This window comes from Manacus vitellinus, unplaced genomic scaffold (assembly GCF_001715985.3).
Source record: "Manacus vitellinus isolate BGI_N305 unplaced genomic scaffold, ASM171598v3 scaffold_14_pilon, whole genome shotgun sequence".
Taxonomy (NCBI): Eukaryota; Metazoa; Chordata; class Aves; order Passeriformes; family Pipridae; genus Manacus; species Manacus vitellinus.
The window spans coordinates 4,418,815-4,436,800 of NW_021939063.1; the positions used below are offsets into that span (position 1 = coordinate 4,418,815).

Below are 17,986 nucleotides of genomic sequence, written 5' to 3' on the forward strand. Positions count from 1 at the left end.
GGAAGGGAGAAAATTCTCTTTGCAGAGCGTATATATTTGTTTTGAAAACGTCTAAGCAATGTTCCTCTTGTGTTGTGTATGAAATGTGCTGTATTCTACAATGTGCATGCTTAAAATGATGGCTGTTCTCAGTCACACTGGGGATAATTGATAAGAATAACTTGAATTTTTAATCTTGGGTTTAAGCTTTCGTATTTATTTTGTCTTTGCAAAATAAGATGTAAAGAGACGGGGAAAGCGAGCGGGTGCGGGGAGGGGAAAGGGGCTTAACATTGCAAAATGAGAACTGTCAAGCTGACTGTGCTGCTGTTCTTGGACAATGATGAGCATTTTCTCATAGAAGGTTTTTGAATGTTTTCTCTTTTATACTTGCTGCAGAATGCAGTGCGTCATAATCTTAGTCTTCACAAGTGTTTTGTGCGAGTAGAAAACGTTAAAGGGGCAGTATGGACAGTGGATGAACTAGAGTTCCAAAAACGAAGGCCACAAAAGATCAGTGGGTATGTCCACCATGTTTGAACTTCTTAGCCTAGCTCGGATCATGCTTACAGTTTAACGTAGAGGCTTTTGGCTGCTAGCTGGTGTTAGACCAACCACAGGTGGTTTCGCATTGTCTCAGTTAAGGGAAACCAAGACAAACATCTCATCACTACTGTTTGTATGCCCACCAGTACCCTGACCCTGCTTGCTTGGTGTTTGTTGCATCACATGCTAGTAGCTTTTAGGTGGCAATGCATATTAACCCTCACAAACCATTTGCTTATGCTTATTGCATTTTATTTTCTTTTTCCTTTTCCCTGTATTTGATGTCTGTTCTGTCCCCGATCCCGTGTCCCTTTGTTTCCACTTCATCTCCTTTGCTGCTGCTCTTGTCCCAGGGTGCCATTCGCACCAACCTCTCACTGCATAAGTGCTTTATCAGAGTAGAGGATGAGTTTGGGTCCTTTTGGACTGTTGATGATGAAGAGTTTAAACGTGGCCGTCATATTCAACGAGGCCGTCCTCGAAAATACTGCCCTGATGAAAACTTTGGCGAGCTTGTTGCACAGTAAGAGCTTTTACTTGCTTTAATTTTTTTTTTCTGCTGTTGCTTTGCTTTGCATGATTTACCCATCTCATGTAGACTTGCATTTCACGAAATAGTGACATCACCTTTGCTGCTAAAGAAACTAAATTTTTGGTCGTTATGTGTATTTTGTGTGTCCTACTCTGATAATCCAAATGCCTGTAGTAATAACTCTACTGTGACATGTTTGTTAAAGCATTTATTTATAGAGCAATGTAGACTAAGATAATTATCCGCGCTAGCGCAGATATGCTGCTGTAGACGTGTCAGGAAGACAGATATATGCCAGGAAAGGCTTCAGATAAGTTTTAATTCTGATATTTTCCTTTGCTTTCAATTGTATGCTTTGTTTTGCAACTCTTAATCAGAAAGAGTAAGGTACTTACAAGACAGAAATGCTGAATTCACTTTAAAGAGTTTGAAAATGCAGTGAGACCGACTGTAAAGATGATAATCAACAGGCCATCGTGTGCCTACAACAACCCTGCACCAATATTCCTGGGGCTCCCAAAGCGATTTTCTTTGACCTTTACTTGAAGGCCATCTCTCCAGGACAACTGATCCTTGCTGGTTCCTCTGCAAGGGTCTCAGTTGAGGCTCTGCTCACCATGATTTATTCCCACATGAAAAAAATAAAAATATGCCCAGTGAACGATAAAACTTATGGGAGATTTTTTGCATTGGCACTTTTAACCCAGTTTCTATTTTGTGTTTCTTTTAATTTTTTTTTGCCCTCTGGTGGAACCAGTGATATTTAGATGCCTCCTAAAGGGAGAGCGGATATGTTCAGCATTCATATTCCTCAAATCTGGCCCCTTACGTAAAGTTGACTAAAATAGGGGGGTCCAGTGTGGCACACTAGAATATTTTTTATTCAAAGAGCCTTTAGGGCAGCGTGGTGGTTTGCGTGGGCCTCCTGCCCTTGCCGCCTCCATGTCCACGGACTGTTTGGGGTGATGGTGTGGGCAGCCCCTCGCCGTGGCCACTGCCCATTTGCCTGGCAAGAAATAACACGGCTCAGATCCTCTCTCACCACGGCCCCCGCTGTGCTGGGAGAGACTGGGCTGCCAGCAACTTGGAGGGTAATTTGGATGAAGCACTATTTAAAATGTCCTGTGATGCTTTTGATCGTTGCCTCCTCACGGTGGACCTTTACGTGGTAACTGGCTCCCAGACATGATGAAAATGGGAGGATTTCTCCTGAATGCAGCTAAAATGAGCAGAGATGCCAAGATGTGCTACTAACGCAGGCTAGTAGAACACATGGCGAGGTAACGTCGAGAGATAATGATGTTCCTTATTTAGTAAAGGCAAACATGATAACCATAGCTGAAAACTCAGATAATTTCTTTAAATTAAAAAAAAAAAAAAAGAGAGAAACGAAAGAGAACTCGTGTGGAAAACCAGTCTCAGCTCTAGTTTTCTGGTGTGGGAGGAAGCATTACATGCTTGAAACAGTCGCACAGAAGTTGGTTGCATTTAACTCTCCTTTTTATGTTTTTCTTATGCAGTAACCCTTCTCTTATTAAAAACATACAGACCAGCCACACCTACTGCACACCTCTCAATGCTGCTTTACAGGTAAGATTAATGACTGTAGCAAATATGCAACAGAGGCGTGTGTCTTCCCCACTCATTTCAAAATATATTAGCCTTGCTCTAATTAGATATTAAATTTTAATTCCGTTAAAGTTTTTTCTTAAGTGCATAAAGCATCATAGTCCCTGGAGGCAAACACATATCAGGCTGCTTCAGCATTAGCTAGATGCTTAGCATTTTGAATATTGTGGCAAAAAAATTAAAAGTTCACTTATTAATATTTATCAGCAGTATCATAATTTCCATCCTCTTATTTCAGAATTTCACTTGAGGCAAAAATACCACAAGTGTAATTACTCTAGCACAGCTATTAATGTGCTGAATGATAGGATACTGTGGCACGTGACCTTCTATTGTTCATGGCTTTAAAGAGAAAGCAGATCATTTTTCCCCCTTTTCTTTTAAGGGCTATTTTTGCATATCTTCCTATTGTTGGTAAAAAATAAACGGTGCAATTCCTATAGAAAAAAAAAAGATAATTTTTATTGGTTTAAGCTGTAATTGTAAGACAAAAATTCTGGTTTTTCACAATGCAGAAATATACAAAGTGTCAGTGCACAGTTAATAACTTGAAACCTAAAAATGTGCATTTCTCCAGCCCTTTTTCAAGTGCTCTTTTTACCCTCTCAACAAATTCCTGAGTCTAGCTCAAAAACTCCAAGTCAAGTCACTGTTTGCTGTATAAACCAGAGATACAAATGCACTACCGTGCCCTGGATTTGCAGTGGGGTCTGTGGGTTTGTGTGTGGGTTCAGACCTGTTTTATATGGTGTGAATTAATCCAGGAGGCAACACCCTGGTTGGTTGTTGGGAGTTGCTTCTCAAGAAGTTCACTGTTGACCATGGGTATTTGCTTGGGCAATCACGTTTTGTGGAAGGTTTAGAAGACTTCTTTTTTCACAACCAAGAAATAGATTATTTGGAGAAAAATTATATTCTGCCTTTCTTCTCAATATTTGAGTTTATGCAGTAACTCCTGGAAAGCATGTTTAAACGAAGCAACTGTAAATACCATTCATTAGTAACTTATTTTCCCTTGAGTCTTGTGAAGTGTGATTTTTAAAGACTGCTTTGTCTCCTGAATAGTATTAAGATTACAAGCACATTTTACATTCATGAGGCTGAAAGGCAAAAATGAAATGATCCTGCATTTCTTCACATTGTTAACTATGTGACTAATTTCAATTAATATGCTTATCATATGGAACTGTTCGTGTTTTATTTCTGAAACACGTGTCATTGTCGTCATCTCCATCCATTCTTGTCTTTTTTGATAACCTCCAAACTGTTTCCATTCCCCTCTTTTCCTGGAAGAGCCACATCCTCTTGCTCCCCCGTAGCATCGTATGTGCTGAGAGAGGAACCTGGGCCCGATTTGCTACCGCTGTGGTCCCTCTAATAAATGGGGGTGAACAGTAATAATTCCACTGAGGCAGGTTCTCTTTTAGGGTGAAAATACAGCAGCAGGTTCCTCACTTCTCTCCCCTCCATTGGGTTTTGGAGGCAAAATCCCAGTGGGTGCTCTGGTGCTGATGGGGGTCTGGAGGAAGCCGTGCAGGTGGCAACTGCTGGGTGGGTGGTTTGGACTTTGGGCAACAAATTCCTCTGGGACACAAGGACATTTTCCCTGCCAGTGCCTACATTCAGTCTAATTAATAATTAATAAGCAGTGTTCCCCAGCTTTTGTAGGCATCTGGGAAGACCTGCTCCTTGAACATCCCCTTGAGCACCACAGCCGCCTCTCTGCTGGCCAGGGAATGCACAGGGGACTGTGTGCTGCCAGGCTGTGGTTTCTTTTCCTGTGGGGTGGCAGAGCTGCCCCTCTCCTTCACCCAGACCCCTCTGACATCTCCTCTATCTGTTTTCCCTCGCGGCCAGGGAGAAGAAGCAGCTCTCTCCCCCCTCTGTCTGTGGAAGGTACGGGGACTTCTGCTCTCACCAGTGCACTCTCTTCCCAGCGGGTCAACAGGGGCTCCCAAAACATCCCCCTCCCCTATTACTATCTTCATAGCAGATACTCCTTGTGTCCCACCTCTCCCCCAGTAAATTGCTTTACTGCAATTACAAGTTATCACTGTGGGTGAAGAACTTGAGTCATTATTTTGCCAAGTGCAGGAAATGTGAACCGTTTTTCGCATCCCCTAATCACAATGAGTTTGCCGGTTGTTGAATCAAGAAGATAAAAATAATCCTCCCCGTCAGAATAGCTTTTGTAATCACGTGTGACACATAGGCTACACATGGAGAGGTCAACATAAGGAAGAATAAAAGGGGCTGTGCTCCTGAAGATGTTGTAGTGAGGGCTGGTCCTGCCCTCCCTTCCCGTCCTGTCTCCCTCCACCCTGTCTCTGGCTGTGCTTCCCTGGAAAGAACTGCCGGCTCGGCAACAAGCGAGGAGTTTTGTCCCACAAATTAGGAGCAGGCTGAGAGCATTTGGTGGGGAGTACGTTTGCATGGATTCCCCTCCCACAGGCAGGGTTTGCATCATGCAGACCCAGCCTGATGGATTTTTTTGCTCGGCCACTGCAGCCAGCTGACCTCCCCCAGGAGAAGGTCAAGCACTGCCGAGCCAGCGCCTGTGGTTCTCTGTCGCGGACACAGCTCAGAGAGCCATGGATGATGTCAGCCAGATCTGGCTGGGATGGGTGAAATGGTTAAATGTCCTTCCAGTCCCCGAGCACTACAGCCTCAGACAGCCTTGCCTCCCATCCCCATGCCTCTCATTCCAGTACCTCCCATCCCCACCAGACACTGGGCTCCTATGGGGCTTGGGGTTTCTGCACTCCCACTGCTGCCCCGCCGGACACAGGACTGTGCCATCAACATGAGCTAATGCTGACACACAGTAAATATTAGCAGGCAGAATGGTGGGAATCAGAAGCAAAATATTTAACAGTTCATTCTCTTCCTACAAAGATTTCCATTTAGAAAGTTAACTCCAGTGTGCCTCTGCACAGTGTTTCTTTATAACAAGGAAAGATGGAAATAAAATGGTAAGATCTGTAATAGCTGAGGTAAGAGCTGAGTTGCTGAGGTTTAAAAAATTCCACATGGACTGATTCAGCTCTCAGGTATATCAGTGAACTCAGACTGATCCAGTTAGTGCTACCTGCAGCCTCACACATGTGTCCCAAGGAAAACCAAACTCTGTGATGCTGCGCTCCTGCTTGGTGCCTGCTCACTCCAGTGGGAAGGGGTTATCAGCTGAGCCAGTTCTAATTTTTTCCCAATTTCATTAAAAACAAAGCCCAAACCTAAGCCACAAAAAATACCCCGAAGCCCCAAACATAATTTTGCAAAGGGAAAATAGGGAAAGGACACTTTTTTTTTCCAGGGGGTGTAATTTCAAATAGGGAATGGAAAGCTCCATCCTCTCACAAGCCAATACAGCTATGAATGCTTAAACCCAGATATAAATGATGTTAAATTTCCCTTGGTGGAATCAGGGTAATACCTATTAGAAAGCACAATATTTTAAAAAACCCCGTAATTGCAAATAATGTAAATGTGGAGAATATTTTGGAAGAAGTGAGCATGTTGTGCAATGTATAAAAACGTTAGTCATGTCTCTTCATGGATTTGTTTGTGTCCTTGGCAGGCTTCAATGGCTGAGAACAGTATACCTCTATACACTACTGCTTCCATGGGAAATCCCACTCTGGGCAATTTAGCCAGTGCGATGAGGGAAGAGCTCAATGGTGCAATGGAGCATACGAACAGTAACGGGAGTGACAGCAGTCCAGGACGTTCCCCTATGCAAGCGATGTGAGTACGGCACAGGCGCACGCCTGGTCCAGGTGTTGTCTTACCATCTGCTCAAGTGTGACTCTGGAGACCTTCCTGGTTCTTTCCCAAGGTTCATGGATGTAGCAGCAAGAAGACCAGACCTCTCCATCTGAGGACATGACTGGGGTGATTAGAACATAAAAGAGCCATTTACCGGTTTCCACTTAAAACTGATCAGCTCAACCCAGCCTAACAAGCACACGGGGCTGTAAATCATTCACTTGTTTACAATTCTCTTCTTTGAACCTTGCAAAACCCCATAGGCAACTATGTTTCATGGAGAAAAAAATGTGCTTTCTCTCCCCTTTGGTCCACGTGATGAGCACGGCCAGTGGGGCAGAGCTGGGAAATGGGCTTGTTTGGCGGGTCCGAAAAAAACCACTCAACGCACAATGGTCTTGCTAAGCATTAACGTGAAGGTCCGTGTGATTTATAGATTGCTCTTAAAATATCAAAAGGAGAATTAATAGGGGCATTATAGCAACAGACGGCGGTGTAATGAGTGCGCCTATAACCACATGAAGTGACGGGGGCTCGCTGTCCCTGCTCAACACGAGCGGCACCCGGGCAGCGAGCTGGTGCAGGAAAGGGTAAGGCAGGAAGGGTGTGATGCCCCGATGGGTGTGTGTGGTATTTATGGGGTGATGGAGTGAGTTTGCAAAGCTGTAAACTCCCCCCTTCCCCTCAGCTTACACACCGGGTAATTGGCGGCTGGTGAGGAAGCCGGGGGTTGTAAGTCCTGTCATTCTCCCAAAACTCAGCGGAGCAGTTGGGTACCTGTGAGTGACCGTGCACAGGAGCTGCACTGCCTGTCTTCCCCCTGCTCCTTAAAACAGGCTGTAAAATTACTGGCTGCCTTGCCACGGCTCACATTACACATTAAAAAGGGAACTAATTTGTAGTCTTTTACTTCAAAGTAATTTGAATAAGGGATTTACAAAAGTAAGTCTAAATCAAAAAGTGGAAAAAACATTAACCTAATACCACGATAGTAATTAGTTGTGAAACTAATTAGCATTTAATGGCAAAAAAGTTTCCCACCTGCATAATGTGTTGTCAGAGGGGAGGGGGCACGAAGGAATCTGAGGCTCTGGATACTTTGATATTGCAGCATTTTAAATCAGTGCACAAAGTGCTTTGAAAAAAAAAATCTTTAAAGATGGCAACATTCATTTTTAATTAATAATTAATTTAAACATTGTCTTTTACCATTTACTTCAAAACATTCAAATAATGTGTTTAGCTTTTCCAGTGATTGTTTGTGCAGTATTAATTATCTCTCCCAGAGTAACGTTGCATGACACACTTTCCGTCTCTCACAGACGGATTCATCTCGAGGCAGTTTTAGTCACAATTCGTTATCCTCTGCCCGTGACCACGCAGGGCCGGCGTGAAGGAGGAGTGGAGGGACATGGCTTCTCTCCAGAAACAAGACTTCTCCCAAGGGTTTCTCCTGGCCTAACAGACAGGGATGAATGTTTATGATGTTGCATTAATCCAAGTAATTATTTTTTTGCAAGTTCAAGGCTAGTGCAGTTCATGCACTTCTCATTTCACCTAAGGTTTCCTTGTCTTTGAAGAGACTGTGAGGAGGGAAAAATAACTGAGTTGAAACAGGCTAGGACATCTTCCAGAACTGTGCATAGCTGTGGCCTTTGTTGCACTTAATAATCATCTCTTAGCACATTGATACCAAGGTGAGGGGCACAGAACAAATACTGGAGAGAGAGAGGTCGGGGGGAGTGATGCCTCATTTTCATTATACACCAGAAAATCCAATTTTCTGTTGTAATATGGAAATGATTGTTTCCTGAGTGTTTTCATTTTCTCAGAATTGATAATATATGTGTTCTCCGCTGAACATTTCTTTTTGCTTAAGTAAAATGTGGCTGGGTGATGTTCCAATACCAGCCTCAGAGCTTCCCCATTATAATGGTGTTTCTAAGTAGTTTGAAGGGATCTAAAGCCAGAGCACCATTCAAACGTCACGGGGTTTTACCCTGTTCACTAAACAAAATCACAAGTCAACAGCAAATTTCCAGAGACTATGAAACCTTTAATTTTTCATGCTCCTGCTTTGTTAACAACATTTTCATTTTTTTTTCCCAGAACAGATTTCCTTGTCATAATGCAAATTATTTTTTAAACAATTTCAGTATATTAGGAGTCAAGCTTTAAACTTTATTGTAAGGTTTAAAGGACCTTGTTAACATGACAGCTAAGAAGTCTAACACTTTAGCTGAAGTCTTATTACCACTCATTCGTTTCCTTTTTATGACACATTGAACCACAGCTAGGGTGGGTTTTTTTCCCTTCTCTCTCCCTCCTTTTGAAACACTAGAAAGTAGTCGCATAATTACAGCTTGGGGACATAACACTTTCATCCTGATATGCTCCAAAGGTAGCCACAAAGCAAACTACTCCATGCTGTGTGCACCACCAGAACTCAGTGGCTTTAAACAACAGTCAGCTTTATTAAAAACTCCTCTGTTCCCAGAGTGGACAAACAAAAGAATTACTCAGATGTGAAAAGAAGGGGAATCTGTGTTCAGCAAGGTTATTTATTGTTAACCCCTTCTGGAGTCTTGGGCATCTACTTAAAAGGAATGTGCTGAATTTCTGCTGCTGTAAAAACAGAAACGGGAAACCCTTTCTTTTCTTTTCCTTGTTCCCCCCACTGCTTTCTTTTTTTCTTTTTGCCTAACCCAGCATTTGCCTTTTCTGTAATTCATCAGACTGAATTCTTTAGTCTGTAAAGGAAGTTTTCCTTCCCCAATTTGGGGGTTTGGTGAGGTGGTACATAGAGATTCAGACTTACTTGACAGGATACAAAAGTCTCCCTTTGCCTTTGAGATTATTTAAGCTTATTTATTTTTGCTCAGAAATGTTTGAGCAAAATCACAGATTTGTGAAGGTTTCTTCCTCACATGCCATTTTGTGGTTACAGCTGACAGAGTACACAAGGAGCTGAATTTTTTGGCGTTGTTTTACTTGCAGCTCTCTCCCTGGGGGGTGCATTACCCAGATAGCCTTGTCATTTGGGGGATGGAGGTTTGACCAAGCTTGCTGTCTGATGTTTGTGCAACACGTGAGGTGCTGGAGGAGGCTGGTGTGGCTCTGCTCCCTGCGGCTTTGTCTCGCCTGGGGTCGAGCAGCCCTTTTCATAACTTGGTGCTTGCTTCTCACACCTCAAGTTTTGTTTTTTGACTTCTGGGAATCACACCAAACCTCAAAGAGAACCTCAGTTAAAACCACCTGCTTTCACCTGCTTTCATAACAAAACCAGAAGAGGGGCAGAGTTTGCTTTGGAAAGATTTGGGGACTTTAAAATGAGCTTTCACAGATTTTGGATGGTTGTGAATGCAGTGAGCACCTGTCTTAACAGCTGGCACCTGAGGTGGTGGGGATGTGTTGGGGCACTGGGCAGCCTTTGGAGGAACTCCAGTCCACGTGCCAAGGCCACCTCCTCTGCACGTGATATGTGCACTCCTCTGCCCTTTGAAAATTTCCCATCTGTGTTTTCAAAAATAGTACTTTAAAAAAATAAATCAGCCCAGCAGCAGCATCAAAACCAGAAAGCAAAAAAGCAAGACTTTGACATTAAAACAGCAGTAAAAAAGATCACTGCCATAAAGGCCGTGAAGCACAGGCTTTATCAGGCTCTCTGTGCAGCCACTCTTTCCCCGTTTTTCTTCTGTTTTTCATTTCATGTTTTCTCCCAAGTGAGGGGCCCCACAGCCTATTCATAATGTAAGTTTTTCAAGTTGCAGATAGTCAGCATGGTTTAATGTTTGCCGGGACCACGAGATGCAGGGAGGGATAGCACATGAACACCTCTGACATGACAGTCTGCTTGCAAGATATATGCTTATGCCACTTCTTAACCTCTGATACTTTCATTGTCTCCTCCCAGTCTTTTTTTTACCTCTCCTGTTTCACTAGTTAGGTCTAAACTGTATGAGCAATGCTCTCTGTGTAATTTTTGCAAAAACTCTGTGACATGCAGAGGAACCTCTTTGCTCCCAGATATGTGTTGATAGGACACAAACTAGTGAATTTGAAGGGAAAAGATGTGTGTACATGGATACTGCATCACTTCTCCCCACCGTTCCTTTGTTGGATGAGTCAGAAGGTGCAGTTAATACTTTAGTATTGATCCAGCACTTTACAACTCAAGAAGTTGAAACATGCAGGGACTTGAAAGGCATTCGCAGCTCATGTTAGAAATGTCTGTAGTCAGCAAGTTAGATACTTCCTAAACTGATCCAGGCTCAAACCGAAATAAATAAATAGGGTGCAAGGGTACAACTGGCTCACTCAGAGTAGGCAGAATTACCTTTGGTTTGTCCGTGGATGCTGAGTACATTTTCTCTGTGTGCAGTGATTTATCCTCGCTGTCTGTGCATGCAGCAGAGTACAAACAGTGTTGTCCTTCTTATCCACACAAAACATAAAATACAGTGCAGCTATTTTAAATCATTTATTTTAAAACAAAGCTGTTCAAGCACAGAAAAAGTTCTTACACGGAAGGTTTGTGCTTCAGGTTGTGTTTCCATGTTGTCTACGTGAAAGGGTTAAATCAGCCTGCACAGCATAAAAACAAGTCTTGGAGGTGGATATCAACTCAATGAGAGACAGAGTGGGACTTGAACTCATTAACACTTTATTTTAAGGGATTGCCTACAACATCAATTATTTAGGAAGCAAACAGGGTCTCCATCGCTGTGTCACATTATTAATACTTGGTAATGTCAATAAAATCCTGCTTTCCTATAAAGTCCCACCAACAAGACACTATTGACTCACATGGCTATTTTACATTTCAAAAGCTGCCTAACAAAAAAAAAAAGGCATAAAAAAAAAAAAGGTAATTTGTATTTGTATAGGATTTGTTGTAAATATGATTTACGAACAACATTTTTCAATTGTTATCGTACCCGTTTTGAATGACCAAGCCCCGTTCCCCTGCGGGTTATTCATGTGCTTTGCTGTAATGAGAAATTTGGCAGATCTCATCTCTTTAGTACATCCTTGTGCCCACCGTGAGCTGGGGATCATGTTCTGCCTTGTTTACAGCTGACAGTGTTATTATTCTCGTTAGGACTGTGCTTTCTTATCATATTGTTGTGTTGAGCGAGCCTTTTCCTCTCTGTTTGTGTTTCCTGGCAGGGCTTTTCTTCCCTTATTGACAGTTTGTAAAAATATGCATTAATTTGGAGTTTAAAGCATGTATCATGGTGTCTCTTTGCTGTGTTTGCTTGAAGTTGATTAATGATAGAACCTCACTTGGGGTCGTCCTCTGGAGAGTTGTCTCACAGGTTCTGCATGTTAACGAGAGACGCTGCACACACAGCGAGCGATGATTAGCCCAGCCTGGCGGGCTGGCAGGCCGCTGCTTTCCCATCCGGATGCTTATTCCGCTTATTTATCCAAAGATCATATTAACTTAATGTGTCAGCTGAGAGCGTTTTCTCTCGATCCCAAGACGGAAACCCTATCGAGGTGCTCCTCCCACAGTGTTTTCCCGGGGAAGCTGAGTGCTGCCCGCCTGGCGTAGCCTTCATAGAATCCTAGAGTCATTAAGCTTGGAAAAGGGCTCTTAAGATCATCAAGTCCAACCATTAACCCAGCACTGCCAAACCCACCCCTAAACCATGTCCCTAAGTGCCACATCCATGTGTTTTCTTAACACTTCCATGGATAGTGACTGTGCCACTGCCCTGGGCAGCCTGTTCCAATGTTTGACCACTCTTTCAGTGAGGAAATTTTTCTTAATATCCAATCTAAAGCTCCCCTGATGCAACTTGAGGCTATTTTCTCTTGTTCTGTCAATGGCTACCTGGGAGAAAGTGCTTTGCTTGGCTTCCATGGCTTGTGCAGAAGTTAAGGGACTCCTGCTTGGTGACCTGGAGCTCTTAGACTGGTCCCACCCAGTCTGAACCCCCCAAACCACCTTTCTCCCCAACCTACCTGTGCTGTCAAAACCATTTTTTAGCGAGCAGTTTGGTGATTGACCATCTCTTTGTTTTCCCAGGCACCCCGTGCATGTCAAAGAAGAACCATTAGACCCAGATGAAAATGAAGGCCCTCTATCCTTAGTGACAACAGCCAACCACAGTCCAGATTTCGATCACGACAGAGATTATGAAGACGAACCTGTAAATGAGGACATAGAATGAGTATGTCTGACATCGTTACCCTGAGAATGAAGATTGGAAGAACACGTCAAACTTAGCTGTGAAATCTCTCCATTATTGTACAGTCTGGAGAATTCTCAGTCCACTTTGACAACTATGAAATATGTTAACTCTTAGTGCCATCAAGTATCCCATTTGGGAGTATTTTTGATTTTTCTACTTTTTGTTGAAAAAAGGAATTTGTACTCTGTGCATTGGATGGACTTGTTTGGTACTTGGGATTTTCCTCTCTTACAGTCAACATCAGTGTTGTAAATTTGCTAAACTGATTCACTTGCATTTAGCAGCCAGCTGTGGACTGCAGGTCCTGCCAATTTTGGACACTTGAGGACATCAAACTGAGCATGTACACCTGAACTGCAGATCAAGTCTTTGCCCAGATTTTAAGGATTCCAATGGACAACATATTTGCACAGTACTGCATGTTGATTATCACTGCCTTTACTCCATTTTTTTTTGTTTGTTTTTTGGTTGGTTTCTTTTTTTTTTTTGCTTCCATTTGGGATGGGGAAGGCCTGTGTGTGCACGTGTGTGGGTATGTGTGTGTGCGTGTGAGCGTGTAAATCGGGGAGGGGTTCAAAGAAAAAATTATCCCAAACTTTTTAATGTATTGCTTTTATTCCCCCGCCCCACTTCTCCTCTACCATTTTAAGTTCTGACCTCAGGCCTCATCTGGGCCCAGGGCCTCTTGGAGGCTTCAACGTTTTCTGTACTTTGTGATGAATGTTAATAGGTGTTTTTATTATACGAAGCTGAATGTCATTGAATTGTTTGTAGTTTTTTCTGTCATTCATTCCAGTTTCCTTCAGATGCCACCATGTTTTCTTTAGCTATGGAAAACATTCCATTTCGGTGTCTCCTTTTTTGTTGTTGTTGTTTTTTGAAAAGGTCCCAAATGCTGCACGATACATGTGGAAGGGTTGTCCAACGGAGAGAGAGGAACGAAGTACTGCAAGAATGAGAATGAATGACAGATGAACATAGAAACACTGTAGGAAGCAACACAGATTCATTCCACAAAGCAGTATTTTTAATATATTTTTGTTTTGTTTGGGTTTTTTGATTTCTTTTCCTTTTTTTTTTTTTGGCAGCAACGGTGAATATTAGCAAATGCCACAAAACTGAACAGCACAAAGAAATATATGCAGCACCAACAGAGTTCACTTTTAGTAGAGAATGAATAGTACAGTGGCAGGTTCTCGGTTGTTTAACACGAGTTCTTAATGGGTCAACAAATCTTTCTGGAATATCTGAGATTACCGAGATGGGCACCTATACATTTATTATTACAATCTTTATTTTTTTTTTTTTTAGCATTTTTGCATTTGCATTTGCAAATAGTGGTTGGAAAGATGACTTCATTAAATTGTTATTGTATGTGGGTGATGTTTCACGGTTAAACATCAGTTCAGGATTGCTTGGTGGCATTAATCTGTTTGAATACAAATTAGATTTCAGATTGAACTTGTTACGGGAGTTAATAAGGACGGAGCCCCACTAATGCTAAAGTGTTAATTTTCAGCTGTGCAAATCCAGTACTGCAGTTACGATTGTTATGCAATATTACACCAGCCAGTATGGAAACCTCGCCGTAGGAGACAGGAGAGCCAGGAGAGAATTCGCGCCGGGGCTTGTTAGGGCAAAACTGGCAAAGCTCTGCGAAGCAAACACGACATACAAAATCTGTTGCGATAGGTCAGTAAACCTCGGTCACCAAACACCTACACGTTTGCATTCTGCAACCACTTTTCTGTCACTCATTTATTTATGTAGGACTGTAGCTTTTTTTTTTTTTTTTTTATTATTTCAAAAAGCCTTTCAGAGCTTAATTTATATTCTTCTTTGAACCTTTTTTTTTTTCCTAAAATTACCAAAGATATTACACAAAGGTAAATTATGTTCTCTGTTATATGCTTTATCTTATGAAGCCAAATATCCTCTTATTGTTGATCAAAGGAGGTTGAAGAATTTAGAGGGAAATGACAAGATGTGGGCTATTGCTAACCTGAGAGGGAAACTGCTCCTTTATTCTAGAAAATTTAGAAGGCCAAGTAGATGTCTGAACCAAAGTTGTTACTTTTTATTTGCAATTCTTTACAGTGACCAAAATGAAAGTCTGTAAAGAGGAATCAAGGAGAGCTTTTGAGGCTAAAACTAGAAATCAGTGTTACTGGTGGAGCTACGAGAAGGGAGCTGGAGAAAGCAAAAACACAGTTATTTCACGGAAAATTAGAGTATCAGATAAAGGAGACAGTTTAATAAAACACAGAAGAGAACAGAAAAGCTCCCACAATTTAACTGGACGACATAATAGTATTTCTAGAATTAAAAGAAATAATTTTTTGGTCTTTGGTTCTACAGATTGTGTGCCACTTCTGTTCCGGGACTGTGCTGGGATGACTGCTTTAATTTTGGTTGATCTTGGCACATTTGCTCAGTTTTGTTTAGTTTTTGGTCAGCATTTTTCATAAGGAAATAACACTCCTGTCCACTCATAAGCTTTGGTACAAGAAATTTTATTGGCAGTTACTTTTATAAACCTCAACTCTGCTTTCTGTTTCAAAAAGACAAGGAAAAAAAAAAAAGAAGAGAAAAAGGGCAGTCTGTGGTCATTTGGAAACATTTTTTTTTTTTATTGGTTTAAATTATATCCAGGCAGCTTCGTGACGTGCCGGCGGTAGCCAGACAGGGATCATGAGAATTGAGCCCTGTGCTTCTAAACTGAGTGGTTTGCTGGTTAGTTCGGTATTCAGAAGGGGGATAAAAATCTGGTAGATTAGTTCATTCTCAGCATGTGTAGCTAGACATGAGTAAAGATAACAGCATGAGAAACTGTTAGTACGCATACCTCAGTCCAAACTGTTAGGGAATGAGTAAATAAAAAATACATTTCACTCAGTTGCACTTAGTTGTATGTCTTGCATGCTTAGTCTAAAGACTGTAGCAAAAATTAAAAAAAATAAAAAAAGAGAAAAAGAAATAAAAAATTAGAGTTTAACATATCTGGCAGGTGTTGCAGCCTTGCAGAAGAACCAACTGAAAATCTCAGGCTTTACATCAAGCAAACTTCACTATGATTTTTACAATTCTGATTCTGTATCCCTTTGGATATACAGTTGCTTCTTTAGGGAGGGGTTTATTATGTTGTACATATATATCCCACTGTGTCTGTGTGAGCCTTTGTCTTTTGGGGGGAGGGTGGGGAGGGAGGAAAAGGTGGAAAGGTCCTTTTTTTAGATATCATTCCTCAAAAGGAATAAATGCAGACCTGTTTGTCAAAACACCTTTTGCTTTTTGTGCAACTGCTTTATATTAACTATACTAAAAAAAATAGCTTTGAAAAAAAAAACTACTGTATGTAATGGAATTGCAGAATACGCTGCACATGTATTTTATTTAGTTATCCTTGCTTTAAGAATATTGGATGACATTTGCTGACATGTGGGAGAAAATCCCTGACTTTTTTTTTTCAGCTTTTAAATTGTAACATAGTTGACAGATTTTTTTTTCTCCTGTTATCATTGATCGAAGCATTTTTGTACAGTTTTTGTGTTTAAGCTGGTTTTTTTGATACTTTCCCACCCCTTCTGTTATCTTACCACTGCCTTTTCTGGCTGTCTTAAACAAAGTTCATATATTTGAAAGGAAAAAAAAAAATCGTTTAAAAAAAAAAATGTTTTTCTCCTGCTGCAGTAAATATTTTGCATGATGAATTCCAGGGTCACACTTTCAAAGTTTATCAGTGAAGTAGTGATTAATAATGGGGAGTGTCAAACTATTGAACTTTTTGTATAAAAAAACAAAAAAAAAACTTTACAAGGTGCCAAGATGTAAAGACAATTTGTTACATGTTTTTTTTCTCAAAGAAAAGCGTACATTATGAAAGTAGTACCATGTATCAGGTAAATCGCTGTCAGGAATGAGAGTCAAAGCCTTCCTTGTCCACAAAAAAAAAAAAAAGTTTGTAAATGTAAAACCTGTTAGGTTTCCGCATTCAACTAGAAGTGAAATGAAAAAAAAAATAAATAAAATAAAAATCAAGGCTTATGTAGAACAACTGACCACAAAAAAAAAAAAAAAAATGACCTTTTTTTGATTCTCACTCGCAAGAGTCCCACTGCAGGTCCTACACCTCCCCTCCCCTGGAGCTCAGCTTCAGGAAGAGACCGGGGCAGGGATGCTGGTTCTACAAATATTGCAGATCATTAGATATTTTATATATACACATACATAAATATATATATATATAAAGTTTTTTAAAATAATTTTGAACTATTGTAGTTTTCAGATCGCCAATAATCTCACGTTCATTATAGCATGGGAGAAAAAAAAAAACCAAACGTGTTTAAACTCTTTTGGAATCCTTTGGTACCTTTGGTTAATGAACTCAGAGTGATTTTTTTAGATGTTTCAGAAGTCATTTAGTATTCTAGTCTTGCGAGGTGAATTTGCAGTTCAGGACTGCATTTTAATGGGCCCAGAACAGGCAACCAAGTATCTTCTACCCATAAGCCTTGATGAAAATGGTACAGTCCAGACTGTTAGCATGGTGCTTCGTGTGTATGTGCTGCCAGTAACAAGATTTTTTTTTTTTTTTTGATAAGGCATAAAAGAAACTCATTCCTTACATCAACTGTAATTCCATCATTCCATGTCTGTTGATACAGACAATAAAAAATGTTGTGTAGTCAGTACTAATTACTGACATTATAGCATTCTCAAATGCAATAAAAATGCTGGTTGTTCACACTGGTAATGCGAGTTGCCATGTCCGAAGTTCTTGTTTTGTTGTTCCCCCTCCCTGGTGACCCTGGTGTCACATCCCATGGCCCCAGTGCTGATCCATGGAGCAGCTGGTTGCTCCTCACCCATGTCCCAGCACGTTCATGGACAGTCTCATGGTGTCCCCAATCACATCTGAGTACAAGACACTTTAATGGGGGTTTCATGGTCAGTCTGGACAAGGCAGTTGGTTGAGGCTTGAGCACAGGAAACCACCGGAAGGAAGACACTATCATTGAAAGGATTCATCCACTTTTCCAAGAAAGTCCATCACTTTTATCCATTGGGGTCCCAGGGAGTTGATAACTTGTTTTCTCATTGGATTCTGCTTCAAATCATGAAGGAGGGGGTTTGAGGCCTCATCCTGCACCTCTTTCCCAGTGCAGTGCTGTAACAGGAACAGCACTGCTGGCTTTGGTAGGAAGGGTTGAGATCACACATTGCACCCCTCTCAAAAGGGGTTTGTAGGGTCAATCCCATGGTCCACAAAACCATGGGGAGCAAGGTCACAGGTCGCACTATCACCCGAGACAAACTTTGAAGGAAAAACCCATCT

At 41.4% G+C, this 17,986-nt stretch overlaps 1 protein-coding gene across 21 annotated transcripts in view; it reads left to right on the forward strand.

The window, feature by feature from the left end:
• FOXP1 (forkhead box P1) overlaps nt 1-17,404 on the forward strand; it is a 335,164-nt gene extending 317,760 nt beyond the window's left edge. For 16 of the 21 annotated variants that reach the window (XM_018068353.2, XM_018068351.3, XM_018068356.3 and 13 more), the window contains 5 exons: nt 879-1,048; nt 2,578-2,647; nt 4,544-4,582; nt 6,264-6,430; nt 12,486-17,404. In XM_018068353.2, coding sequence (XP_017923842.1) covers nt 879-1,048; nt 2,578-2,647; nt 4,544-4,582; nt 6,264-6,430; nt 12,486-12,630 — 591 coding nt within the window. In that variant the 3' untranslated portion in view covers nt 12,631-17,404. Of the gene's footprint in view, nt 1-378; nt 501-878; nt 1,049-2,577; nt 2,648-4,543; nt 4,583-6,263; nt 6,431-12,485 lie in introns of all 21 variants that reach the window. The other 5 variants (XM_018068369.2, XM_018068371.2, XM_018068373.2 and 2 more) reach the window with 3 other exon arrangements.
• Nucleotides 17,405-17,986: the final 582 nt, after the last annotated feature.